Source organism: Panthera onca, chromosome C1 (assembly GCF_046562875.1).
Source record: "Panthera onca isolate mPanOnc1 chromosome C1, mPanOnc1 haplotype 2, whole genome shotgun sequence".
NCBI lineage: Eukaryota > Metazoa > Chordata > Mammalia > Carnivora > Felidae > Panthera > Panthera onca.
Genome location: NC_138346.1, coordinates 3,208,066 through 3,235,745, shown reverse-complemented (window position 1 = coordinate 3,235,745; position 27,680 = coordinate 3,208,066). Strand labels below are relative to the sequence as shown.

General features: G+C 60.5%; 1 protein-coding gene across 1 annotated transcript; it reads left to right on the top strand.

Annotated features, from left to right (window-relative positions):
* Positions 1–79: 79 nt before the first annotated feature.
* On the top strand, positions 80–27,290 carry ESPNL (espin like). The gene is made up of 10 exons (XM_078450682.2): positions 80–411; positions 1,641–1,831; positions 3,377–3,563; positions 5,827–6,009; positions 14,901–15,032; positions 21,634–21,727; positions 22,062–22,079; positions 22,985–23,097; positions 23,845–24,039; positions 25,572–27,290. Exons 1-10 carry the CDS (start codon positions 118–120, stop codon positions 27,180–27,182), a joined length of 3,018 nt encoding a protein of 1,005 aa, XP_078306808.2. The 5' UTR covers positions 80–117; the 3' UTR covers positions 27,183–27,290.
* Positions 27,291–27,680: the final 390 nt, after the last annotated feature.

Genomic DNA, 27,680 nt, shown 5'->3' with positions numbered 1-27,680 from the left:
ATCTGGCCTGTGTGCCGCTTATCGGTAACCGGAGCTGGGAGCTGCGTCCACGCCTGAAACAGGAAGCCGCGGCCTGTGCGCGAGCCGCCGAGAGCCACCGGGTGGCCGGGCCGGAGGATGGAGGGGCAGCGGGCGCTCGCGGCCGCCAAGGATGGGGACCTGGCCACCCTGAAGCGGCTGCTGGAGGCCGGTGCCCTGGGCCCGGGCATCGTGGACGCCCTGGGGGCCGGCTTGGTGCACCACGCCGCCCGGGCCGGCCGCCTGGCCTGCGTCAAGTTCCTGGTGCGGCAGGCCGAGCTGCCCGGCAGCCAGCGGGCCCACAACGGGGCCACGCCGGTGCACGACGCCGCGGCCACGGGCAGCCTGGCCGAGCTGCGCTGGCTGGTGCGCGACGGAGGCTGTGGCCTGCAGGTGAGCGGGACAGCGGCTGGGCTGGGGCCAGTGTCCCCGTGGATCGGGGGGGGCGGGAGCCGTGGGCCAGGGAGTCTGGAGCTTTGGGCTCCCGTGGGCACCGCGGCCCTGGGTTGTTTCGGGGACTCGCCGTGCCAGCCCCACGGTCCCTGCTCCACGGCCGCCTCATCCCAAACCAGCACAAAGCCCTTGTGAGCCAAGGCCGCCTCCTAAGCCACCTCGTGTTCCCTGGGGCCAGCAGCACAGAGTGGCCGCACTCTCTCCCCATGCCCGCCTCCACCCTGGGGCACGTGGCCTCCACATGAGCGAGCCTGGACTCCACACAGGGGCACCCGGCCTCCATACCCGAGTGCCTGGCCTTGCCAGTGGAGGGCTCGCCAGTGTCCTCAGGACTGGTCGTGGGGTCTGTTTCCCACAGGGTCTAGAAAGGCGTGTGTAGAGAAGTGCGGTGGGCACACGGGCTCAGGAGCTGTGGGCACCCGCTTGTACAACTGGGGACCTTGGTGGGTGGCAGCAGAAGCCCTGCAGTGGGGGGCGGTGGGCTGAGAGCCCTCATGGTAAGAAGAGGGGTCTCCAGGGCTCCTCTCCCTCTTCCTGCCCACCCGGCGTCCCTTTGTGCAGCCAGAGGACGGGGAGGACCGTGAACAAGCCCTGAGAGGGCACGAGGGCACCCTCCCGGGGGTCACGCTGGGTCCCGGGGCAGGGAAGTCTCAGTGGTCCCAGCTGAGTGTACGGCGGCCTCCGTACCGCCGTCCCCATCAGCTCTCCCCACGACCCGAGGGGCAGCAGGGCAGGGGCGGTCCCCACTTCTGTGCCGGGGGGCACAGCACACCAGGTGTGCTGGCACCTGTGGTGGGAATGCTTCTGGCCGTGAGGCCCGGGGGTGGCAGGTGGGGGCCCGGCAGGGGTAGGGGACAGACCAGCAGGCCGCAGAGCCTGACATGGACACGGTTGGGCCAGCGGAAGCCCTTCTGGCTGCGAGCCAAGTACAGAGAGGCCGGGTGCAGCGGGGTCACGGGTTTGGACCTGGGAGACCTGGACGTGAGCCCACACCCTGCCTCCTCCCTCGAGCAGGTCAGCTGGCCCAGCCAGCAGGCGGGGAGAGCGGGAGCTGTGGGCGGGCGGGCGGGCAGTGTGGGCTGGGCGGCCGGCTCTGGCGCTGGAGGGTGCCGCCCGGCAGGGGTGGGTCCGGACCTGCCACGGCTCACGGCCCCTCTGTGCCCCCGCAGGACCAAGACGACTCGGGGGTGTCCCCGCTGCACCTGGCCGCCCGCTTCGCACACCCCGTGCTGGTGCAGTGGCTGCTCCGAGAGGGCCACGCGGCCACGCTGGAGACTCTGGAGGGGGCCTTGCCGCTGCACCACGCGGCCGTCAGTGGGGACCTGACCTGCCTGAAGCTCCTGGCGGCCGCCCACGGCAGGTGAGGACCCAGGGCGCCGCCAGTGCGGCCACTGGGGAGTGCTGGCCTCTGAGGAGGCTGCGCCGTGGGGGCGGAGGAGGCTCGGGGGACAGGTGGCAGGGAAGAACGTTGATCCTGCAGGCCGAGGGCAGTGCAGGTGCCAGGACAGGTGGGGCAGGCAGACTGGGGCGCGTTCTTGCTGTGTGGAGGGGCAGCGGGGACAGCCAGGAAGCTCCCTGTGATGCTCAGGTGGCTCCCGGCTCCGCCTCGGGGCCACCCCAGGTCCTAGGTTCCCCCAGCTGGGAAGGTGGGGACCCTCAGCTCACCTGAAGGGAGCAGAGGGCCAACAGTGCGCTCAGGAGGGTACTGAGGTCCCTGTCAGGGTTATCCTGCCGCATCGCCCCATTCTCACCCTGGGAACCCCTCCAGGACGGCCCGTCTCGTCTTGGTGGCCCTGTGCCCGCTGCCTGGAGTTGGTGGGTGGGTGAGCTGGGTGTGGCAGGGGGCAGCACTGTCCCCATCCTCATTGTGAGTGCTCTCCAGTCCTTGCCCCACATAAAGGATGCCGTGGGCACGGTGACGGGCCACCTAGGGGTCCCATGCACGCGGCCTTCCCACCGCCTGTTCCCAGGGCTGCTGTCCTGGCTGACCTGACCCAGCCTGTCTCCCCAGAAGCCGCCTACCTCCGGCCGTGCCCGTCTCCTCGGGGGCCTCTTGTTGGGATGGCTGGCTCTTCGGCTGACCCACGCGTGTCCCACTGCAAGGCCTGACACAGCTCAGCGGTGGAACGCTGCTCTGTGCCTTCTGATCCCAACCCCTCGGGGAAGGTCTTGGGGACTTGCTTCTACGGACACTCTCTGGGCGCCTGGGGCCTGGCCAGCCACACAGTGTCTCTTAGACTCACCGTTTTTAAAGTAGTTTCTACCATTGAAAACCTGGAGATTTCACATCAAAACACACAAGTGTGCACGTGATGTCTCACGCCCGAGGGTCCACATTCCCACCTGGCACTGGCCACGGGAGCCAGAGGTGAAGTCTGGGTCACCAGGGGATGGGGTGGCCTTGGGTAAGGGACTGCCCCTCCCTGTAGCATTTCACTAGGGACCAAGAACTCACCGGGCCCTGCAGCCACACAGAGGCAGAGTGGGATTGGAGAATCCATGCCAGGGCCCGGGATTTGGATGCCAGGCCCTGGACACTTTGCAGAGCAGGGCCTGGGCTCTGGAGGTTCAATGACCTGCCTGCTGCGGGCCCCACTAGGCTATTCACCCCTAAGACGTGCCCCCTCCCAGCAATCCCCAGCACCGTGAACAGCTTAACAGCTTGATGGGGAGTGCACACAGCTGGATTCCAGGAATCCAGTGGTGGGGGGCGGGGGGCCATGGTGTCCTTGGGCAGTGCACAGCCTGTACAACCCTACAGGTGGCCAGTAAGGTGGGGCTGGGCGCAGACAGGCTGGTCAAGTGCTGGGCCTCCCCTCCCCTTGATCTGGGCCTTTGGCTGGGGGCAGCCCCCTGCCTCCTGCAGGCCCCACCAAACACCCTCTGACCTCACCTTCCCCCGTAGCGGCGTGAACCAGCAGACACGCAGTGGTGCCTCCCCGCTCTACCTGGCCTGCCAGGAGGGCCACCTGCACCTGGCCCAGTTCCTGGTGAAGGACTGCGGAGCCGACGTGCACCTGCGTGCCCTCGACGGCATGAGCGTGCTGCACGCTGCTGCTGCCCGTGGCCACTACTCGCTTGTCGTCTGGCTGGTAAGGGGGTGCCGGGGGTGTGGACGGGAGGGGGTCCCGGAAGGCTGGCACCCGTTCCTTCCCTGGCCGCAGAGTCACCCCCAAGCAAGCAGGGCCTGGCCGGGGCGGGGGCTCCACTTCTCTGGGTCTCAGTCTGCCCACAGGAAAACTGGGGACACACAGGGTTGTTGGGGGGTCAGATGTGCCCGGCCATCGCTCTGGGCCCCCACGTGTGCGCTCAGGGAGTGCTGCCTGGAGCCCCCAGCTCTGACTGGCAGTCCCCTGCAGGACTGTGGCCCCTTCCCCAGGAGTCCTGGGGGCTCTCGGGGTTGGGGACACCCAAGTGCTCTGAAGCCAGCACCAGGCGGTGGCAGTTCCTGGCCCTGCCGTTAGGCCACTTGTTGGGGTGTGTTGGGCCCAACTGTCCTGGACCAGTCCCTGTCTCTTCCCTTCTGGACCCATGGAGGGGCGATTCAGGCCTGCTTCCAGAAGGAAGCCGGGAGCCCCAGAACAGAGTGGCCCAGGTTGGGGCAGGGGTGCCTTTTTCCAGGATGTGCCCCCGCCTCAGGAAACCAGACCAGGCGAGGTCTCTGGGATCCTCGAGGGTTCATTGCACAGGCCCAGTGGAGTCTCAGAGTGTGTGTGGGGGGGGTCTCCCTGAGGAGGGGCAGGAGGTAGGCCCAAAAGGGGGGTGGCTGGGCAAGGGGCGGCGCCCAGAGCGTGGAGGAGGAGGGCCTGGCATTCAGTCCAAGCTGGGGGGAACCTGATTTGTGGGGCAGAGTGAGCAGGGAAAGCGAGAGGACCGGGGCTCCTTCCTGAGGGACCTGGGAGCCCCGGAGGGACTCTGAGCCAGGAGTGACCAGTCTGAAGGTCGCACTGGCTGCCGGTGGAGAGGACAGAGCCCTTCGTGGCTCAGAACTGTCCTTGCTCCCCACGGGGCCGCGGCTCCCGGCTCTTCCTCCAGTAGGCTGGCCTCACTCCCCGAGCAGCTTCCACATGTCTGCCTGGTCCCCCCATGTTCGTGGCGCCACCCACACAGCCCTCTGTCCTGCTGTCCTGCTGTCTTTCCTCCATGGCACCAACACCTGATACACTGTAAATTTGCCTTTGGGAGGCAGGGACCACATTCCTGGCCATAGTAAGGGCTCTGGAGATGTTTATCTAGCAGATGAATGAACGAGGAAGAAATGATTTCCCCCGGCCTCGGGATGAAGTCCAGCCACCCGCTTTGGCCTATGAGGCTGCCAGCATTTGCCTCCGGCCTCCCTTTGCCGCTCTGCCTCCTAGGCTGGCTCTTGGGCCCCCGAGGCACCTAGCAGGGGCGCATCTGCAGGCCGTATCCCCAGGCGTGTCCCCGGGCCGTGTCCCTGCAGGGCTGCCTTCCCACAGCTACTCCTGCTCCAGCCAGCTCCACTCCCAGGAGAGAGCCCTGCAGCCCGGCCCTAGCCTCCCTGTGGACTTGTCCTCACATGCCCTCTCCTGCGGTTCTGACGCCACCAATGTGCCTGTCCCCACACCTGGATTCCTGACCCGAGTCCTGGCATCTCTGGCCATAGAGCCGTGCACAAGCAGGCGCTGAGCTCACGGAGCTGAGCCATGGGGCTTTGCTGGGGCAGAAGCAGCAGCTGGAGGCAGCAGCGGGGGTGGGGAGGGTGGGCAGGAGGGAAGAGTGTCCACTGAGCCCCAGGGAGCACCGGGGGCTCATCCCAGGGAAGGAGCAGCCGGGGCCATGGGCCCTGAGGCCCAGAAAGGTCTTTCCAGATGGCCTCCTGGCCCGTCTGCCTGCCGCCTCTAACCCGGTTCACTGTCTCCAGGGCTGGGCAGCCCCTCCCTTGGGGCCGATGGGTGGGCTCTGTTCCCGGATCACTGTTGGCTTCCTGCAGTGCTCTTGGCTGCAGGCCACAGCTTGGCTAGATGTCCTTCTTGCTGTCCCTCCCACATAGAAGCAGCAAAGGCCACTGACTTCGGATCAGCCCCCAGCCCCATCAGGCTGCATCCCTACTCTTCTCCTGGCCTTTCCCTTATGGTGAAAGCCGGGCACATGCAAGGCAGGAAGAGGGAGAAAAGAAAAAGACACCACACCCCCCAGCCCCTTCCACCAGGAAGGCAGAATTTGCCTAGAAGAGCCCCTCGCGTTTCCCTAGCGGCCTGGGTCACATGGCTGTCCCCGGGGCTTCCGGGGGAAGGTGGCCTCCCTCTTCTGTGCTGGGCTCCCTCCCGACTACACCACCCTCCCTGGGAGTGGTCACCTGCTCAGCTGGTCTCTCTCCCTCACCTCCCCCAGGTCACGTTCACCGACATTGGCCTGGCGGCACGGGATAACGAGGGGGCCACGGCCCTCCACTTTGCAGCTCGAGGCGGCCACACACCCATTCTAGACCGGCTCCTGCTGATGGGTGCCCCCGTCATGACAGACTCCTGGGGTGGGACCCCTCTCCACGATGCAGCAGAGAACGGGCAGTTGGAGGTAAGGCAGGCGAGGCGGGGAGGGGGGGGGGGGGCCCGCGCAGTAGAGCCCAGGAGCCTCAGAAAGCTCGCCACGCCCAGACGCTGCCTGTCTAAGTTATTCAGCCCTGTAGGAGAGGTGTCCTGCTTCCCCTTTTACAGATGGTGAAGTGAGGCTCAGAGGGGCAGTCACTGCCCAGGATCCAGACTCTGATTTATCTGGGGGCAACATCCACACTCTCCCCTCCGTGCATACCCCTGCTTTGCACAGAGACCCCCGGTGTGTGTCGTCCCGGGGTTTGGGCTCCACAAGGGCCCTCCCAGGCCAGCCCTTGGCTGCTGAGCTCTGCTGTGAGCACTGGGGGGCCGGGCCGAGCAGGGGTGCGGGGTTAGCCCTTTTGCTATTATCTAGTAAATCTTGGGGACTCACGTGGCCCAGTCCCCAGGAAGCAGACACCCTGGAGTAGGAAGGGGTGATATTTAAATATTTAAGGCCCAGGGACGCCCGCATGGCCCAGCCAGTTAAGCGTCCGGCTCTTGATCTCGGCTCAGATCATGGTCTTGAGGTTCGTGAGTTCGAATCCCACTGCTTGGGATTGTCTCTATATGTCTCCCTCTCTCTCTGCCCCTCCCCTGCTCACATGCTGTGTTTCTCTCTCAAAATAAGTAAATAAACTTTAAAAATCAAAAAATAAATATTTAAGGAAGGCCCAACACTGAGAACAGACCCAGCCCTCAGCACCTGGCCCCTGCACGGGCACCACCAGCACAGAGACCTCACGTAAAGGCAGGACCAGAGAATATCTAAGAGCAAAGCACACCTGCCCCACCCCCAGCCCCACATAGTGGTCTCCAAAGGGGGGGGCCGCCTCCCACGGCCCCCCAGGGCCCAGCCTGCTGCAAGGTGCCAGGCAGGCCAGTCGAGAGGGAGGGCTTTATCAGCTGCAGCTAGGTATCCCATTTGGGGTCTACGCTTGGGGACGGCTGCTCCCGGCTGGAAGCCACAGTGTCCCCGGGGCCCAGGTGGCCCGGTGTCAGAGGCGTCAAGGAAGAGCAACCGTCACAAGCAAGAGTCATGGGAAGACACTCGTTCCTTTCAAAGAAGGCGAAGGAGCCCCCATCCCAGCGCACAGCCGCTCGTTGGAAATTGTCTTCCTCTGACTCTCCGCTCCTCCCCTCGCTCCGCTCCAGCTATCCTCCCTCCCTCCTCCTCCAGGCCACCACTTGGCCCTCCAGGCTTGCCCCCCGGTTTCCATCCCCTACCTAGGCAGGGAGGCGACAGCGGGTCAGAGGGCAGGGCGAGCCTCAGGTGGGGCCAGGACAGTCCTCGGCAGGCCTGGGAGAAGAGGGTGAGTCGGTCTTGCTTTTTGTCCCGCTACGTGACAACAGAAGGGTCCAAGGAGGTGAGGGAACCCCGAGTTCAGAGGGACCGGAGGAGCCCTGAGCCCAGCCAGTCGGTGCGGCTGAGAACGGCGGCCACAGTGGGGGCTTCCTTCAAATGAAACGCTCTACACGAGCCCAAGAAGTCGACCAGATGAGCCAAGAGTCCGAGCCTCCTTCATACAAACATAAAATAACTCAGGCCGCAAAGCCGAGAACAGATTTCCTTTCAATCTTTTCATTCTGGAAATTCTAAACCCACAAAAGAGCATGGGATCAGAACTTGCCCGTCTAGGGGTGCCTGGGTGGCTCAGTCAGTTAAGTGTCTGACTTCGGCTCAGGTCATGATCTCGCGGTCCGTGAGTTCGAGCCCCATGTCAGGCTCTGTGGTGACAGACAGCTCAGAGCCTGGAGCCTGTTTCAGATTCTGTGTCTCCCTCTCTCTCTGACCCTCCCCCGTTCATGCTCTGTCTCTGTCTGTCTCAAAAATAAACAAACGTTAAAAAAAAATTAAAAAAAAAAAAAAAAAGAACTTACCCGTCTGGGCGCTGTTCCTTCCTCAGCCCCTCCCCCTGCCACTGGGTTATTTAAGAGCAAACCAGAGATAGCACATTGTTTTATTCAGAAATAATAAAGAAAAGGAAAGAGAAAGAAAGAAAGAAAGAAAGAAAGAAAGAAAGAAAGAAAGAAAGAAAGAGGAAGGAAGGAAAGAAAGAAAAAGGAAGGAAAGGAAAGGAAAGGAAAAAAGAAAGAAAGAAAGAAAGAAAGAAAGAAAGAAAGAAAGAAAGAAAGAAAGAAAAAGAAAAATTCTTTAGCAAATGTCTCCAAGAGATGAGGACTCCCTTTGTTTGGTTTTTTTTTATCACAGCCTCAAACCGTCATCACAAGTAAAAATAATTCATAGTAAGGTCCTGCCGTCACCTCACGTCCAGCCTGCTGATGTCATCCCACGTCCACTTCCCCGACTACAGTGTGATCGCTAAACAAGGGCCACGCACTAGAGGTTTGCCTGTTGAGGCTCTTAATCCATAAACAGTGCCAGAAATATACTCCGTCCAGGAAATACAGGATAATGCTTGGTCTCCCCCACAACTTTACCATAAATGCTTATTTTATAATAGTTCAGAATGATTTTAGATTCCTAGAACAATCGAGACATGAATACAGAGAATCCCCACAGACTCACATCCGTTTTCCCCTATCATTAGCAACTTAATTCGCATGGTGTATCGGTCACAATTAATGAACCAAAGTTGATACAGTATTACTAAACAAAGTCCATACTTCATTCAGATCTCCTTCGTTTTTTACTTAATGTCTTTTTTCTGCTCCAGAATTACCTCCAAGATATCACACGACATTAAAAAAATTTTTTTTAATGTTTATTTTTGAGAGAGAGAGAGAGAGAGAGAGAGAGCATGAGCGGGGGAGACACAGAATCCGAAGCAGGCTCCAGGCTCCGAGCTGTCAGCACAGAGCCCAACTTGAGGCTCCAACCCACGGACCATGAGATCATGACCTGAGCCGAAATCAGATGCTTAACAGACTGAGCCACCCGGGTGTCCCCTCACACTACATTTGGTCTTCATATCTCCTTAGGTTCTTCAGCTGGGACAGTCCCCCCCGTCCCCTGTTTTTTTGTTTGTCTGTTTTGAGAGAGAGAGAGAGAGAGAGGGAGAATGTTAAGCAGGCTCCACTCCCAGCAAGGAGCCCAGTTTGGGGCTCGACCTCACACCTGTGAGATCACAACCTGAGCTAAAATCACGAGTCGGATGCTTCACTTGACTGAGCAACCAGGTGCCCCACCCCCACCGATTAAAAAAATAAAACCTCCGAATAAAGAGCTGGTGTCCTAGCAGCTTCCAAAGGAGAGCAATGATTGTTTAGCATATTTTTTGTCTTACTATATCACGGTCTTTATGCTTTGAATGATGCGAATCATACTTACTTGCTTTTTTAATTGAGGTAAAAAATACGCAGCATAGAACTTACCCTCCTAACCATCTCTAAGCATGGTGGTGGTAACTATATGCACGCTGTCTTACGGCAGATCTCTGGGTTCTGATCTCTCAAAACTGAAACTCCGTCCCCATCGAACGTCTCTCCACTCCCCCTCCCTCAGCCCCTGGCACGTGCCTTGCTACTTTCTGTCCCTAGGAGCATGACTGACTACTCTAGGAATGTCATATGAGTGGAATCATACAGTATTTATCCTTTTGTGACTGGCTTGTTTGACTCAGCAGAATGTCCTCAAGTTTCACCCATGTGGTAGCACAAGACAGAATTTCCTTCCCTTTTAAGACTAATAGTCTGGTGTGTGGATGGACCACATCGCTTCTATTTGTGCATCCCCCAGTGGGCACTTGGGTTGCTTTTACCTCTCGGCTATTGTCAACAATGCTGCAGCGGAAGTGGGTGTGCAAATAGCTCTTCAAGACCTTGCTTTCTACTCTGATTACTGTTAACAATATTAAACCAACCTTGCATTCCTGGAGCAAACTCCACCTGATCATGATACGTTGTCTCTCTTATATGTAGCTGAATTTCATTTGCTAACATTTTGTATAGTGCTGGCACACTGGTTCTCGAAGTTGTCTGCACCCTGGGACTCTCCAGGACGGGTTTAGAATATCCTAACACCTGGGCTCCACTCGCCCAGACGTCCTGGCTTAATTGGCTCTAGTTGGAGCCTCCAAGTATCAGGACTTTTTTAAAACACCCCAGGTGATTCTAATATACAGTTTCAAGAACTGTCTGTGCGAATGGCATTAGCTGAGCTCATCTAGGAAGAATTCGTAGAGACGATGCTTCTCACCGAGGCGATTTGAACATGGGAAGGAGCAGGATTTCTGGCGAGGGAGAGGGCTAGACGTGGCCAGACTGCTAGAACGGAGCAGAGAGGAGGGGCTCCTGCTGGCAGCAAGCGGTCCCCCGTGGCAGGCCTTGCAGCCTCTCTGCAGTTTTCACGCTGCATCAGGAGGCTGCTACGGGATCGGGATCTCGAGAGGAGGGCACGCTGCAGGAAGTTGCCATCAGAGGGGGTGTGGTCTGGGGCTTTGATGTCGAGGTTGAGAAGGAAACCACAGAAGACAGGTGTAAATGAGGTTCCCTCAAGGTTTAGAAAAGTGATTATAACTCCCTGGTAGTTCTCTACCTAACGTCGAGTTGCTGCTAATTCAAGAAGGGAGCTTCCTGAGTATTGCAGGAGTCCCTAAAGGCATTCTGAGCATGATCGCCTCGGTCGACTTCCTGCGCCTATGAGAGGCTAATTGGTCAGACCCTCTGATGTGTACCCGTTCGCTCTCCTTCATTCAGATACTCACTCATCCAACACATAGTGATTGAGCACCTGCTTAGCACGTGACCAAGGAGTACTTGGTTCTCAACAGGGCAGCACCCTCTGTGGCGGGTGTTGGAAATTTCAGGGCTGGTTTTGGTTGGTCCAGTGATCAAGGTGCATTGTGGTGGAGGGGACACTAGGGGACCTGCTATTCACCGGGCAGTCCTGCACAAAATGACAGAAGGTCTCACACCCCACACAATTTCCCAATGGCTCTGACATGCGTGTCGGTGGGAAACCTGTTTATAATTACTTGGGCTTTGAACCCAGCTCAAGTATATGTAATTATCTAAGCTCGGAATCTAAATGCAGACATATGTGTACACACACACCCCAACGTTTCTCATAGTTTTAGTACACATAAGACCTTCCCAAGAATGGTCCCACTGTGTGTGTTGAGGGCAGATAGTATTTTATTTAGCACTTTAGTAAGAACTACTCACTGTCTGGGAACATGGCATCACTGATGTTTGAGTCTCCGCAGTTTGAAGTGTAACTGTAAGATCAGTATATATATTTATAATTTATATTTATATTATGAACTTTATATTTATAATATGAACTTTTTTTTTTTTTTACAGCTTGCAGAGTAGTTGGCTCTAAGGCAGTGAATGAAAGGCAGAAATAACCACCAGAGTGTCCTAAGCAGGACACTCAGTAATCTGTTTTGTCCATTTCAATGCTTTTCTCATTTTTTCACGATACTGACATCAGACTTTGTCTTTGGTGCATTCGTGCCCAAACATTCACACAGTAAAATGCATGTCTTTTAAATTATAAATTATCTTTCTTTTCTCCTGTATATTAGAGTGTAGTAGCAATTTTTTAAATATATATTAATTATTATTAATAGAATGTCACTAATGATTATTAATAAATACTTATAAAATATAAATATAGTCATTATTAGGGGCGCCTGGGTGGCTCAGTCGGTAGAGCAGCCAACTTTGACTCAGGTCGTGATCTCATGGTTCATGGGTTCCAGCCCCACGTCGGGCTCTGTGCTGACAGCTCAGAGTCTGGAGCCTGCTTCAGGTTCTGTGTCTCCCTCTCTCTCTGCCCCTTCCCTGCTTGTGCTGTCTCTCTCTAAAATAAATAAACATCAAAAATTTTTCAAAAATGTATAATAATTATTACACGTGCAAGCAAATTGCATTATATTTAGAGTTCATGTTAGAATAGTGAATGGGGTATCAGAAAATATTTGTTAATAAAAAGGGGGCATTGGGACTGATGGCATGGGGGACTCTGGGCTAACTTCTCCTCGAGGTCTCTTCCAGCCCTGCACTGTCCTGTGATGCTCCTCTGTCTAGGGTGCCTATGAAGATCGTGGGGTCTTAGTGCCATTGCTGTGAATCCAGCTGTACGACCTTGGGGAGGCTTCTTGTCCTTCTCCGTGCCTCATGTCCTCTTGTGTAATGGCAGGCACAGTAACAAACTTCACAAGGTGACATTGGGACTGAATCAATGGTCCACGGGTCACTCCAGAATGGTGCCTGGTGCCATGAGGCACGTGGGAAGGACTTGCCTCCCCATCTCTTGGGCAAAGCCTTCTCCACGTGGTGAGCATGATGGTCCCTGGCAACCCCCAGCTCCCTGCGGATGGACTTGAGCTTTTCAAGGTACAGCCTAGAGGCCAGTAGCAAGAAGGAAGGGAGCAAGAAAGTTTGCAGGGTGTCGATGAGGCTAGAATGCAATGGGGTCACCATTTTTAATGTGTTCTCTTTCTGCAGTTTAAAAAAAACTGTCTGACATTATTGTTTTCCATTCGGTCAAGGAATAAAGGCTTAAAGTTATCCACAAATTTACCATTTTGTCATCTTCATTCTTTCTGGCTTCTCCAGCCTTCCATATAGGATCCCTTTCCTTCAGTCTGAAGCCGATGCCTCAGATGTCCTGTTAGTGTGGGTTTGTTGCAAGCCAATTCTTAGTTTTGTTTTGTTTGTTTGCCTGGAAACATCTTTATCCCATTGTCAGTATTGAAGAATAGTTTTGCTGGGTATAGAACTGTAGCTTCGTCGTTTCAGCTTATTTCTTTCACCGCTTTGAAAATGTCATTCATTCATTGCCTGTGGTTTCTACAAAGAAGTCAGCTGAGAGGGGCCATGGTTTTGAAGATAATCATTCTTTCTCTTGTCGCTTTTAAGGTTTTTCACTTTGTCTTTGGTTTTCTGCAATTTCACTATGACCTGAGTTGGAATGCTTTTTATTTCTCTCACTTGGGATTGCTTGAGCGTCTTGAATTTGTGCTTTGGTGCTTCCAGAAGTCCCGTGAAATTCCCAGCCATTATCCCTTCAGTGACTTGTGCACCCATTCTCTTTCTCATCTCTTTCTGGGATTATTGTTACACATATTTTATTTATTTAAAAAATATTAAGGTTTATTTATTTATTTTGAGAGAGAGAGAGAGCGAGAGAGCAGGGGAAGGGCAGAGAGAGAGGGGGAGAGGATCCCAAGTAGGCTCCATGCCGTCAGCATGAAGGCCATTGCAGGGATCAAAGTCACAAACTTTGAGATCATGACTTGAGCCAAAACCAAGAGTCAGACGCTCGACCAACTGAGCCACTCAGGTGCCCCACACATATTTTAGGCCTTCTTGTGTCTGCTGGTGTTTTTGTTCACATCTTTTTGTCTGTCTGTGCTGCGTCTGCCCAATTTTCTGTTTACTAATCCTACAGCTTTGATTTTTAACTTGGTTATTATTTCCATGTTCCTGACCTACTGATACTCATTTCTCAAATCTACCACGTCACTTTTCATAGTTTATAATTCCATGCCTACATTTTCAAGCTTGATTTTTATTCCTTTGAAATTAGGAAGCACAGTTGTGTTCTATCTATTGGGTTCCCAGGTCTTTGTGGGTCTATCTCCTTGCCGGTTGGATCTTCTAGTTCTGGTTCTGGTGTCTTATTTCTTCGTGCTCCTGATTTTGTCTGACTGTATGCTGGAACTTATATTTGAAAAATAATTCGTAGGAGTCTTGTGAGGCCTTGGGTGATACCTTACTTCCCTCTGCCTGTTGGACACACATGGGAATTGTAAGCCCAGGATCTCAGGCCACATTCCAGGCTCAAGGTTCCTTGGACCACCAAGTGATGGGAAGCAGAGGGCTGGTTGACTTCTGGTTTACCTCTTCTGGTTTACCTCTTCTATGAGGGTCAAGCCCTCATCTTTGGAAGACCGTAAGCTTTGGCTGGTCTCCCTAGTCCCACGAGGCTGCCAAAGATAACCGTTTCTCCTGTGTCAGCGTGCTCTTAGGGCAAAAACAGTTCTTCTTCTTCTTTTTTTCATTTTTAAAGTTTACTTATTTGTTTTGAGAGAGAGAGTACAAGTGGAGGAGGGCCAGAGGGAGAGGGGGAGAGAGAGAATCCCAAGCAGGCTCCACGCTGACAGCATGGAGCCCGGTGCAGGGCTCAAACTCACGCACCGTGAGATCATGACCTGAGCCAAAACAAGAGTCCATGCTTAACTGACTGAGCCCCCCCAGGTGCCCAGGGGCAAAGACAGCTCTGAGTGGTGGGTTCATCCCTCCGGATATTCCTTGGCTCCTGAGCCTGCCTGGTTCCTAGTTACCCACGTGATGCTTTAGGAAGGCGGCTTCTACATTTAGTCCATGTTTTACATTGTCCTTGGGGACTTGTTTCTCTGCTCCCTGATGGGATCCATCCGCCGCCTGTTCTGCTGCCGGCACAGCCACCTCGCAGATTTGCAGACCTAAACCTCGGTCATTCTGGAATCACCCACCCCTGTTCACGAATCCGGCAGTAATCGGCCATCATTCCGTTTTCCTGTTTCTAAGCATGAGAATGATGCACACCTCTGAGCGCTGCTGTGGAAACGGACACCGGTTCCGCATTTAGAGCCCGGGCACGGACTACGAGGGCAGGGCCGAGCCCCCATGCTGGCCGTACCGCCTGCTCACCGGCTGAGCCCTTGGCCAGTTCCTTACTGCGGGTGCCTCGGTTTCTGTCCGGGACGAGGGCGTGCTGCTGCCTGGTGGGGCGCGGGGGTTCAAGCCCTGTCCTTGCAGTGAATGGCGGCGGGGCCTTGGGCAAGTCCCTCGGCTGTCGGCGGCCTCGGTTTCCCACCTGTGAGGTGGGGCGGGCACGGCGCCCTCTCTCCGTCGCACCTGGTGAGCGCCGTGGGCGCAGGCGAGTAGCCCAGCGGTCGCTCGTGTGCCCCCTCCCTGCAGTGCTGCCAGACGCTGGTCTCCCACCACGTGGACCCCTCCCTGCGGGACAAAGATGGGTGCACGGCAGCCGACCTGGCCGACTACCACGGACACCGGGACTGCGCCCGCTTCCTGCAGGAGGCCGCCCGGCCGGTAAGCTCCACGGTCCCCGTCCGTCCCCGGGGGCCGGGGTGACGGGACTCCTGCCGCCCTCATGGCCGAGTTAGAGACAAAGCTCATTGCAGACACCATGCTGTTCCCAGGAGAAGGGGCCTGGCCGGGACCGAGCCAGCGCCACAAGTCAGCTGGCCGGGTGCCAGGGCCGGGCAGCCGCAAGGGCTGTGACGGGGCCGTGATGGGCCATGGCAGGGATCATGGCAGGGGCCGCGAGAGAGGTTGGGACTGGGACTGTGACTGGGGCTGTGACCGGAGCTGTGATAAGGACCATGACTGGGGTCATGACAGGGCTGTGACTGGGGCCGTGACAGGAGCCGTGATAAAGGCCATGACAGGGCTGTGACAGGGGCCATGACTGGGCCTCCCACCGGCGCTGTGACAGGTCGGGGCAGGGGCCAGGGCTATGGCCGAGACCAGGGCTGGGCTTGTGGCTGGACCTTGGCCGGGACTCCTGTGGGGTGACGTTGTCAGACTGAGGATACCCTGGGGCAGGGGCAGGAGCAGGGCCCTGGGTCCTTGGTGAGGTGCCAGCCCCGTGGCCATCCTGAAGGCAGAAGGCAGCAGGTTCCAGCCCCGTGCCCCCATCTCGGCGTGGCCCTCGTGGCTCCACACCCCACCGAGCCATTTCCCCATCCGTGGGACAAGGATCCCACGCATCCTGCTGGGCCAGCCCCCCGCACACGGCAGGCCACCTCAAGTGCGCCTGAATGAAGAGTGGGTGGGGCCGGGCACACAGGTGGCTTGGAGTCAGCGGTGTGGTCCGCATGGAGCCTGGTACCCCGGGTCCCTCCTGCCCATCCCTCCCCCCTTCCAGGCCCAAGGCAGTTGCTCTGACAGATTAGTCCCCACCTGCCACAGCTCTTGCCACTTTGCTTTAGTGGCCACCCTTTCGGAAGGTGTCCCTGGGGCCACCTGGCCCCATTTCCGGGTGAGAGCCTGAGGTCCACCGGGGAAGCTGCCCCCCGCCCCCCAAAGCCAGGTCTCACTGTGGCACTGCTGCCGTGCCTCTTTTTCCCTCAGGAGCATCCAGGACCAACGGAGGCAGAGCTGCAGGCCTCCCTGGCCCTGGGCCTGTGGGACAGTCCTCACCCGGCCCCTGCCAGGAGCCTCTTGTCACCGCCACCTGAAACCCACACCCAGGCTCGCTGCAGTTCGGGGCAGCTCGGGTGCCCTGGGGCACATGTCAGTGCCCTGCTGTTGTGGTTTGAGAAACGAGAACTTACTGCTTGAAGTAATTTATTTGCGGAATGATGTACGTATGTTGCCTTTGGGCTCGGGTTCGAGGAGTTGGTCGGGCTCGGCAGGTTCCCGGTGTAGTGGGCAGAGCTTCCCAGGCCACAAGCCAGGAGTGTCCCGGCCCTCGGGGACCCTCGCAGCCCCTGTGTGGTCCCTGTGTGGTTCCTGGGGCCAACCTGGAAGGTGAGATCAGGAGGTGGGGTGGGCGCTGCTCGGCTGCCGGGGAGCAGGTCCCGCCTGGCCTCAGGGTGGGGTCCCCGGCCCGTCCCCAGCCTGTCGGGGCAGCGACCCTGACCTCAGCTTTCCATCCCCAGGTGCCAGCACACCTGCCAGAACCCCCTGGCCTCTTTGCCCAGCTCTTTTGGGGGCCGGGGGTTCTGCGGTCTCCTGACTCCCCGGGCCGTGGAGAACCGGCCCGTCCCAAGCTGCTGGGGGGTTTTGCTGCCCTGGCCGTCTCCCAGGTATCACCATAGGATTCGAGACAGAATTCTGGTCTCTGGGGGCTCCCTCAACCAGTCTGGGCCAACTGTGTGACCCCCCCACCCCGGGCTCACTGCTGTGTCTGCGGGGAGCTGGGGGAGCCCGTGTGGGACTCGGGGGGACCAGAGCCTCCCTTCTGCCTCGCTGAGCGCCCAGGGCAGCAGGCCAGTCCCTCGCCTGTGGCTGGCATGTCCCCCTTCCCAGGCCACCTGCCTCGTGCTCGCAGGCTTGGCCCCACGGGAGGGCAGGGCGTCAGCTGTGGGCCCCGGGGCCCGGGAGTGGGGGCTGTGCGCCTAATGCAATATTGATGGAAACGCAATATCCACAGGTGGCCGTGCCGGCCTCTTCCTGTGCTGGGCTCAGGAGAGGCCAAAGCTGTCATCTTCCGCACCACAGGACAGCCTGCGCTGGCCCCGGGGAGGTCGTGGGTCTCCAGAGACGTGGCCCGGGGGACAAGACCGGGCTGCTGGTGGCGAGGCAGGCCCTGCCCACAGCTCAGGGAGGCCAGGCCCCACCTCAGCCTGGGCCAGGTCTGTCCGCCCCCCTGGCTCTCAGGCACCGCTCTGCACAGTGAGGGGTTGGGCCTCTCTGACCTGGGTGGGGCAGGGGCTCCAGGGGCGGCAGCTGCAGGGCCGGATGTGAGTGAAGTCCTGGTCAGGTGGTGGCACTGATGAACAGCGGCCTCAGGTGGCGAGCACGGCCCTCCAGGAGGGGAGGGGCGAGCCCCCTAGCACCTTCCAGAGCATCCGGACTGTCCTGTTCACCCCTAGGCCTGTACTCCCTCCCTCCGGGGTTGGGGTGGCTCCTTCTGGCTGGGTAGCACTGGCGAGTTCTGAGCATCTCCGAGCCTCAGTTTTCCCATCTGTAAAACAGGGTTGAAGAGCCCTGTGAAGGCAGAGGAGATGCACAGTGGGGGCTAAGTCCCTCCCCTAGGTCCAGAAGGACTCTAGGACCCTCTCCTTTCGGCTGAGGAAACTGAGGCCCAGAGAGGGCAAGGGACTCCCTCGGACAGCCTCCTCTCCAGGGAGAGGTGGGGCCTGGCTGTGCGGCCAGTAACTGAATCTCAGCCATGGTGACCGGTGTCCGGCACCCATCTGTGGGTCATGATTTTCTCCGCCCGGGTGGCATTACAGGCCTGTAACCCTGCTCGCCACAGCTGTCCTCTATGTATAATGCATGGCGGGCACAGCATTGCTCAAATCTCACCGAAAACAGGAAAAGACAGCAGGCCGCAGGAAGGGTGCCAGCCCAGGCCCAGATGTCTGCCGGCCTCCGGCCAGTTGCCCGGTTCGGGGGCAGTGGTGTCCTGCCCAGTATCCGTGCTCCTTCGGCTCCGGGCAGCTTCGCTTAGTCAGGATGCCGGTTTTCCCGCCACCTGGGAAGCTGCACAGCGGACCCGGTTAGAACTCCGGGTGAGCGCCTCTCCAGGGTAACCACGGGGATCAGGTCCGAGCCCTACCGGTGCCGGGTCCTGCCAGGCGCCCCCCGTAACCCCTCATCTTCCTGACTTACAGGCGAGGAAACCGAGGCCCGGGGAGTGGCTCCCCAGCGCTTCTCATTGGTGAGGGTTAGAGCAGGATTCAGCCCCGAGGTCTCCCAGGCTGTAGGTGCCACTCTGGGGCCCAAGTCCATTTCCCTGGGCCTCAAACCAACTGCCGGCCTCTTTCGTCTCCCCCTGCCTGAGAGGCCACTGTGGCCCGAGCTGGGTCCGCAGTCCTCCAGGGGGTGGGGAGATTTGTGGCCCCCACCCCTGAGAGCGGAGGGGCCGAGGGCTCCCAGGCAGGGGCAGGAAGCAGGGGGAGTCCTGGCGGGGCAGGGCCCCGGGCAGCAGGGGGACCCTGTGGTGCGGGCGCCCCCGGGGCTCAGCCGTCCTCCGTCGGACCACAGGGCCAGGCTCTCTAGCTGTGCCACAGGGTCTGGGGTCTGACTCAACCCTGCTTGAAGGTCGTGAGCCAGCAAACGTCTGTGTCGTGGGAGACGGCACAAGGGTCCCGGGTCCAATGCACGTTGCAGAGAGCAAGCATCATGTTTTATTGGGTCCCGGCGTGATGTGATACGGGCCCAGATGGCTACTGGGCACACAGGAGGTGGGGGAGGGATGGTGAAGCCTGGGGGACCCCCATTTTATTTGGGAGCAACAAGGTTCCTCTGGGTCTGTCCCTAGAAATGCAGCCAGAACTTGCATCCGTGGAAGGAGTGCGAGAGACCCAGCTGGCGCCAGCCCCCCCACCCCGCCCCCCGAGGGCCACCCATCTGCCTCCTCCTCTACTGCTGATGCCCCTGGACCAAAGGAGCAGTGATCCGAGGGCCTCCCGGAGCAAGGACTAGGGGCTCAAATAAGATTCTGATCCCAGCTCTCCCGCATCCCAGCTCTGGGGCCTTGAGGAAGCCCCTTGCCCTCTCTGATCCTGTCTCCCCATCTGCTCCCCGGGGGGCTGTGGGATAGGGGTTCTGTACCAGAGGATCCCTCTGTCTGACCCAGGGATCTCAGTCCCGCCCGCATCCCCGGACGGTCTGCTCCCCTGCACCGTGGAGGGTTAAGGTGCATGGTAAGGGATCCCACAGCCACCCCAAGCCCGCCTGGCCACCCGATACCTCCGCCTTCAAATATTAATGCCACACCTCCTGCTCTCCCCGGGGCGGCAGCTGCTACAGGTCCTGACAGCCCAGGACGGCTGCAGCTGCCCGTGCACAGCCCGGCCCGTCTCTGTGGGTCCTCCCAGACCGGGGGCCGGCGGACGCACCCCAGCCCACCGGGGCTCCCGGGATCTCCACACGGATTCCCGCGAGGACTGAGGTGTGAGGTGCGTGGTGGCCGGGCAGACGGGGTTTCAGGCTGTGTCCCTTTCCAGTGGCCACAGTGGGCCGCGGGGCCTGGACAGGAGAGCGATGGAGCGTCTGGAGACACTCGGGTGCGGGTCAGGGGTTCTCCTGAGGGCACCGCCGAGCTGAGGTCAGTCAGTGCCTCCTCGCAGGGAGGTGGGATCAGGATGTGAGCAAGGGGACACTCAGAGTGACCCAGGGGCTTGTCCAGCAGGACCAGCTGTATCACATGCAGGGCCAGCGCACGACGAATTTGGGGCTGCTTATTCAAAAATGATTAAGAAATTTATTTTTTTATTTAAACAAAATTCTTAACATTTATTTTTGAGAGAGAATGAGCAGGGGCGGGGCGCAGATAGAGAGGGAGACACAGAATCCGAAGCAGGCTCCAGGCTCCGAGCTGTCGGCACAGAGCCCGAGGTGGGGCTCGAACCCACAGACCGTGAGATCATGACTGCAGCCGAAGTTGGACACTCAGCCGAATGAGCCCCCCAGGGCCCCCAAAATGATTAAGGATTTTAAGACAGAGACAGCAGAGCATCAAACGGCGCTGCAACATGGGCCACACCCTCCAGACACGGGTCCCGGCCACAGGCCACACATCCCACGTGGGGCTGTTTTGAACCATGTCCTCTGTCCTGCTCGGGGCTCTCTGCAGCCCCAACCTGGAGGCGTGTCCAGCCTCCGCTGCCCGCGGAAGGAGGGGTGAGGAGCTCCAGTCTGACGGCCAGGGTGGGGTGCTGAGGGGGGTGCGGCTGTGGTCCGACTGGCTGGAGACGCGAGCCGGGGCAATCAGGTGTCAGAAGGGCCTCCGTGACGCGGCCCGGGGCCCCGAGGTCTGCCGTCCAAGAGACGGCGTCGGCCGGACTTCAACTTTCATCTTTAAACCAAAAAGTGATTTCTCTGCTGCCGAAGGAGGGACACGCAGGGGGCAAGGAGGTGAGCACTGTCCCCGTGCTGGCACCCCTGTGCTGTTAGAGTGGCCTGCACGCCCCGTGTCTCCTGCTGGCTAGTCAGCTGGCCCAGAAGTCTTGGCTTCCGTCAGTCGGTCCCAAAAGCTGAGGCTGCTCAGGGCTGAGCTGGGGAGAGAGCTCCAGGTCAAAGGCTCTTCCTGGCTGCCACCTGTCAGTGCTGGGGGTGGGGGAGGTGGCCAGAGGCAGGTCTGTGCCTTGCCCTGGACATGGGGCAGGCTATGGGGGTGAGTTTGGGGTGCCCCTGCAGTGCCGGGCCTGGGTTTCCCCAACCACCAAGCTCCCTGGGACTGAACTCGGTGATCTCTGTTTCCAAGTGGCCTTGGGGAGGGGGTGGCCTGGGCACTACACCACTGCTCCGAGGTGAGGCCACAGCCCCACAGCCCCTGCTTGTGGCTCTGAGAAGTGTTCTAAATGCCTCGCGGTTTCCCTCTGTGCCCGTTGGCGGGGACTCTGCTCTCTTATCAGAGGGGGGTGCCCTCGAGGCACTTCGTCTCAGCACGGAAGTCCGGGACGGTCAGGGAGGGGGGTTGCATGTACATGAGCGTGTATGTGGGGGCGCGCATATATATGTGTACATGCGTGTGTGCGTGCGCGTGTATACACACGCATGTGTGAGTGTGTGCACAAGTGCACGGGTGCAGGTGTGTGCACGCATGTCTCATAAGGCCAGAGAGAGGTAAGCACAGGCTGGACACCTGGCCCTGACCCAGCCCCCGGAGCTGCCGCGTTAAGCTGGTTCCAGAGAAAGGCTGAGCCAGGCCTTTAGATGGGGGGGCTCACCTGCCGGTGGTGGTGGCCACATGCGGGGGCACGGTGAGTGACGGCACTGAGACAAGTACATGGGGAGCGCAAGGAGTCCTGGTCACCAGGCATGGAGGGGTGGGCAGACACGGGAAGACAGAACCTCACTCCTGCGCACTTCACCCTCTCCAAGCCCTCCTCCCCCGCCAGGGACACTGGGCCACGGCCAGCCTGCCGGATGCCCCCTCCACCCCACCAGTCATGCGGCGCCCAAGCCGGACTCACGGGGGCCTCCTGCTGACCAGGTCCGTGTCCACCCCCAGGTGCCCCTCCTGATGACGCCGCCGCCACCACCGTTTCCGCCTCCTCCACTGTCAGCTGCCAGGCGCGCCCCGGAGGATGGAATGAGGGGCTCGGGTTTCAGGAGCCCCACCTGTGAGTACACGTCTCCAGGGGAGACTGGCCTGGACCATAGGCGCGGGGAGTGGGCGTTGCTGGCCCCACCTCTGAGGTCCTTTGATGGGGGGGGGCTGGGAGAGCAGTGGACTCCAGGCAGCCGGGCCTGCGAGAGCTTCAGGACACGGTTGGGGTCATCCCTCCCACCACCCAGCCCCCAGCTTCTCCCAAATTTCCATTACTGTCTGGGTTGCTTCTTTAAAGGGAGGATCAACATATTCCATAAAGGACACTTACAATTAACTGGCCCCCTGCGCAGCCCTCCGGGGTCCCTCTGTGAGCTCTGAGCCCCCAGGGCCTGGACGTCCTGCCTGTGTGACCTTGGGCAGCCTCATTCCCTCCCTGGGCCTTGGCTTGTCCAGAGAGAGGTAAATCTCAAAGGTCAGGTCACCGGGGCCCAGGCCGCTTCTGGATCTGCTGCTGTTGGTTGGAGCCCCCGGCAGGTGGGATGTCCACGGACTGGCAGGGGCAGGCCGCTGACTGTTAGGGAATTAGGGCCGTTCTACCAAAAATTGAAACAGAGGGGCGCCTGGGTAGCTCAGTCGGTTAAGCGCCTGGCTTCAGCTCAGGTCACGATCTCACAGTCTGTGGGTTCAAGCCTCGTGTCGGTCTCTGTGGTGACAGCTCAGAGCCTGGAGCCTGCTTCGGACATGTGTCTCCCTCTCTGCCTCTCCTCTGCTCATGCTCTCTCTCTCTCTCTCTCTCTCTCAAAAATAAATATACATTAAAAAAAATTGAAACGGAACACGAAAAATCTCAGCAGGCCCCACATTTGTGAGGGTTAGCACCATTTCGTGGAGTGGGTTGTGGTTATACAGTCCCACGGAGGAGTGTGTGCGTGTGTGTGCGTGTGTGTGCATGTGTGGTGCAGGACCTGTTTCTCGCTCAGGGTGTGGCCCTGGTGTGCGTGTTGGCATGCTTTGGGAGGGGCTGCCTTAGGTCCCCAGACCACCCTGTGCCCTCCCCCGCTCTTTCCAGGGGCGGGTGAGGGGCTAAAATGCAGGTTATCCAACTGGCCAGGCTTGGAAAGCCCCACAGGCGCCCGCAGAGGTCCAGCACCCCGGGTCCCTGGGCGCTTTGTTGGGGGCTGGCTGCAACTTTGGCTGCAAGTCTAGGAGTCCTTCAGGAATACCAGCTCTGCCCTAGATCCAGGGTTCTCTACCCCCCACCCCTGCCTTCTCGGGAAGCCCCTTGACTCTGCTTCCCTTCCCCCCGCAGTAGAGTCTCCCAGCCCAGCCTGGCCTGACCAGCACGACCCACCTCTGCCGAGGGAGCAGATAACCTGCGCGGCGCCCCCAAGGGTCACCACCGACGCCACCGCCGTCCCCGCGGTACGCCTCTTGCCTCCTCGTCCCTCTCCCAAGGCCCCCCAGCCAACCCCCCCAAGCTCACCTGGCCTCTCATCAGTATTCTGTGTGGCCCAGCCAGGTCACTTCCGGGGCAGAGATGCAGTTGTCCATGGGGGGGGGGGGGGTGGGCCTGGAGTCTACTTCCCTCCTCCTCAGGGGCTCCCACCTAGCCCAGGACCCACTGGAGGAGTCCAGCTCCTCTCTCTCCTTTTTTTTTCTGGGCCTGAGGCCTTTATAAATCCAACCCACCCCTTCCTTGAAAGGGTGCCAGGAACTCTCAGCCCCTGAGATGTCCGGTGCAAGTTTGGGAAATGCTGCATGGTGCTGTCCCTCTTGGAGAGTTATAGGGCACACAGCATTTTAAAGGCTCTGACAAGTCCTGCAGTTCAGAGTTGGCCACCAGACTTTCCCTATGTAACTGCTCTCCAAATGAGTTTGCCCATCCACATGGCAACCTCTTCTGCCATATATAGAACAAGGGAAGAATCTCGGGGTTGCTTCTCTCAGTCAGAGATCGCCCCACTCACATACCTGGATCCCACAGAACACCAGGGGTCCCTGCCCTCAGAAGCCAACGCTTACCAGGCTGGGTCTCCCCACCCTTCTCTGGCCTGTCTCCACCCCCTCCTCCCTGGGCCTTGCTCACCCCATGTGGCCCTCCCCACCGGTCCCGGGGCAGGGGGGGGAGGTCCCCTCAGGGACTTGAGTGACCCACCCGAGTCTGCCCAGGGAGAGGAGATGGCGGCGGGGGACGCCCCAGACTGCCTGGCCACGCTGCACCTGGACAGGCTGCCCTCGGGCGACCTCGATTGGCTGGTGCCCACGCAGGACGAGCGCGGCCGACCCATCCCAGAGTGGAAGCGGCAGGTGATGGTGCGGAAGCTGCAAGCCCGCCTGGGCGCAGACCCCGAATCCCAGGCCCAGGTGGGGCCCGGTGGGGCAGGGCGGGGCGTGAGAGTGGGCGGGGCGGGGCAGGGGGCGGGGACCTGCCGGAGAGGGGTGGGGCGGGGCGGGGCCAAGGGGTAGAGAGTGGAGGCGGGGCAGAAGGCTCTGTCCTGGCAGGTGGGCGCGGAAGGTGCGGGGCCTGAGCCCACACCTCGACCGGGGGCCCCACTGCGTGCCCCTCTGTAGCCCCAGCTTCCTCCTCTGCCAGACGATGAAGTTGAACCAGATCAGGGAGCTGGGAACTTCTTCACCTGGTTAGAGGTGTTATTTCCACGTGTTGTTTTATGTAACCATTTTTACCCCACCTCTACCTCGTGTCAGGCTGTGTTCTAGGCAGTGAGGGAGACCAGCCCTGCGCTCCCAGCCCTCACGTTCCAGGAGGGAAGACAGGGTGATTGGGCACCTGATGGGGGGGGGGGCAGGGAGGGTGATTCCAGGTGTCATGGAGAGAAGCAGAGCAGGGGGAAGGGGAGTGACGATTCCATACGGGTGCTCAGGGGCAGCCTGTCTGGGGAGGTGGCCTTGAGCAGGGGCCAGAAAGAAAGGAGAGAGGAGCCCTGCGAGAATTTGGGACAAGTGATTCTAAGCAGAGAGAAAATAAGTGCAAAGGTCCTGAGGCATGAGTGAAGGACCAGGAGGAGGCTGGTCCCTCTGAATGCAGTGAATGAAGTGTGACAGACAGAGGTGAGGTCAGAGAGGGAACAGGCAGGCGGATGTTACAGGACTGCTCAGTGTCAGGCCTTTGGGGAGCCTTTGGGAATCGGAGCCGAGTAGCGAGCTCCCCCTAGCTGTCGTGTGCACAGTAGCTCCAGTCTTAACCCTGGAGGGAGCCGGTTTTGTCGGCTTCGTCCGGCGCAGGCTCTGCTCCGTGCTCTGGGCCCGCTGGGCCCGGCAATCAGAACTTAGTCGTGCAGAGCACTGCCCGGGACCAGACAGCCCCAGGCCTCTGGGCAAAAGCAGGTGGTGGTTCAGGCCCCTCACCTGTGAAATGGGGCTCCTCTCCCAGGGGGTCCTGAGCTGTAATCGGGCTGGCACAGAGCCCAGAGGGGGCCAGCTCGGGGTCCCTGTCCCACAGGCCGTGAGCACCGGGGGGGAGGGGAGGGCAGCCAGCAGGAGAGCCCAGAGCAGAGATACCAGAAGCAGCCACCGAACCGCAGAAGGCTCTGGAGCTTGGCGGGAGGGGCGGGGAGGGGTCTGAGGAGAGAGAGCCTTCGGATTAAACGCTGAGGAGATGAGATTAGGATGTGGGCGTGGCAGAGCAGAGCAGAGGTACCCCGTTCTGAGGGCAAAGACGGGGCGGCAGAGGGCAGAGTGGCTGCCCGGAGCCTCAGACTCGGGACTGGGGCCGGCCAGCCTCCCGGTTTATTCTCCAAGTCCGGCCGAGGGCCCGCTGGAGTTGAGGGGCCGGGCCGGGGTCCGTGGCAGCACCGGGGGCCAGCCCACCCTCGGGGGCAACGTGCCCTCTGCCGGCTCGGCTCGGGGCGCTGCTGACCCGGCCTCCCCGCCTCCAGGGCGACAGCGGGAGCGACGGCCCCGCGGAGCCGGCGGCCTGGCGGTACTCGCAGACGCACCAGGCCATCCTGGGCCCCTTTGGGGAGCTGCTGACGGAGGACGACCTGGTCTATCTGGAGAAGCAGATCGCCGACCTGCAGCTGCGCCGCCGCTGCCAGGAGTACGAGAGCGAGCTGGGCCGCCTGGCGGCCGAGCTGCAGGCCTTGCTGCCCGCGCCCCTGGTCAGCATCACCGTCCACAGCCGCTTCCTGCCCCGGGCGCCCGGCCCCGAGGGTGAGGAGGCTCCCGCCCCCGCGGCGGAGCCCAAGGGCCCCTCGGGGGCCTCGGAGGCGGGGCGCGGCGAGCAGCCCCTGCCCTTCTGGTGCAGCCACGTCGCCCGGCTGGTGCGCAGCATGTCCCTGCTGCTGAAGGGCGTGAACGGGCTGGTGCAGGGCGAGGGGAGGCCCCCGCGGGAGACCCACGCGGAGGCCCCCGCCGGCCCCCCCAGAAGCGAGGCGCAGCGCGAGATCCAGCAGTGCGGCGTGTCCGTGCGATCGCTGCGCGGCAACTTCGAGTCCGCTCCGGGCCCGTCCTGCGCCCCAAACCCGGGCCCCTGGGAGCCGGGGGCCCCGGCCGGGCGGTGCCCGAGAGGCTGCTGGCCCGCAGCCCCGCAGCCCCACAGCAGCCCCGCGGGAGGGGCGCCCGCGCCGGGGGACGCGGAGGAGGCCAGCGACTCGGGCATCGGCCGCGAGGAGGCCCCGTCGGAGGCGGGGGCCGCGCCCGGCGCCCACCTGGCCAGCCTTCGCAAGGAGCGCATCGTGACGCTCTTCCTGAGCCACTGGAAGAAGTCGGCCGACGCGCCGACCCTCAAGGCCGCGGCCTGCGGGACCCTGGAGGCCCGCCGCGCCGCGGCGCCGCCCGCTCGGGAGGCGGCGGGGGGCCCTGGGCTGCCGCCCCCGCCGCCCCCGCCGCCCAGCGAGGGCCCCCGGCTCGGCCACCTGTGGCAGCAGCGCCACGTCATCGCCCACCTGCTGGGCAACTGGAAGGCCATCATGGCACACGTGCCGGCCCGGCAGCTGCGGCGGCTGAGCCGGCGGCCCCGTGGGCCGCTGTCCCCCGAGCAGTTCCTGCCCCACGTGGACGGGGCGCCCGTGCCCTACGGCGGCCTCACGCTGGACCTCTTCATGCTGGGCTACTTCCGGCTCCTGGAGTGCGAGCTGCCGGCCGAGGAGCGCAAGATGCGCCACCTGCTGTGTTTCGAGGTCTTCGAGCACCTGGGCGCCCACGGCTGGGACGCGGTGCGCGCCTTCCACAAGGCCGTGACGGACGAGGTGGCCGCCGGCCGCCGCGCCTGGACCGACGGCTTCGAGGACATCAAAGCCCGCTTCTTCGGCTCCAGCCGAGGTCCCGCCTGGGACGCGGAGCCCGGCCGCAAGTCGGGGCTGACGCCCCTGGGGCCCCTGCCCCCCGCCGCCGCCCCCAGCAGCAGCAGCGCCGAGCCCCCCGCGCAGAGGCCGGGGTCCGGCTGCCAGCGGGGCAGCTTCAACAGCGAGGATATCTGTGGCTACATCGACCGCAGTTTCGCCTTCTGGAAGGAGAAAGAAGCCGAGATGTTCAGCTTTGGAGAGTGAGACTGGCCGGCAGCCTGCCTCTGGGAGTGGGGCGTGGGAAGGGGTTCTGGCTCTCCCTGCTGGTTCCTTTGCCCCCCACCTGGTGGCCGGGTGGGCCCCGAGGCCGGGCTGGCCGACACTCCACACGACACTCACTCGGTGTGCCGATGGCCACATCCAGTCCCACCCCTGCCGCGTCCAGTCCCACCCCTGCCGGGTTCCACCCCCGCTATGCGACTCAGTTTCAGTTTCAGTTTCAGAACCCTCACCAGGGACCGAGGAGCCCTCTCTGCCTCCCAGCCGGCCCTGAGGTTAGAGGCCTTGCCCTCCAGCCCCAGGCCTTCTGCCCCGGTGTCCTCCGGGCCCCTGGGATGCTGGCCCGGGTTTCCCCGCGGGCTCTCCTTCCAGGGCCCAGTCTCCTGCTGTCACGCCCCTCCGCATCTCCAGCACCGGTGGCTCCGGCCACGTCCACAGCCTTTCTCTGCCTCCTGCTGACCTTGGGCCATGCCTTTTCACCTC

Coding starts and splice junctions, on each gene's coding strand:
- ESPNL (XM_078450682.2), top strand. CDS start 118: ATGGAGGGGCAGCGGGCGCTCGCGGCCGCCAAGGATGGGGACCTGGCC. Junction 1,832..3,376: donor CTGGCGGCCGCCCACGGCAG/GTGAGGACCCAG, acceptor CTTCCCCCGTAG/CGGCGTGAACCAGCAGACAC. Junction 3,564..5,826: donor ACTCGCTTGTCGTCTGGCTG/GTAAGGGGGTGC, acceptor CACCTCCCCCAG/GTCACGTTCACCGACATTGG.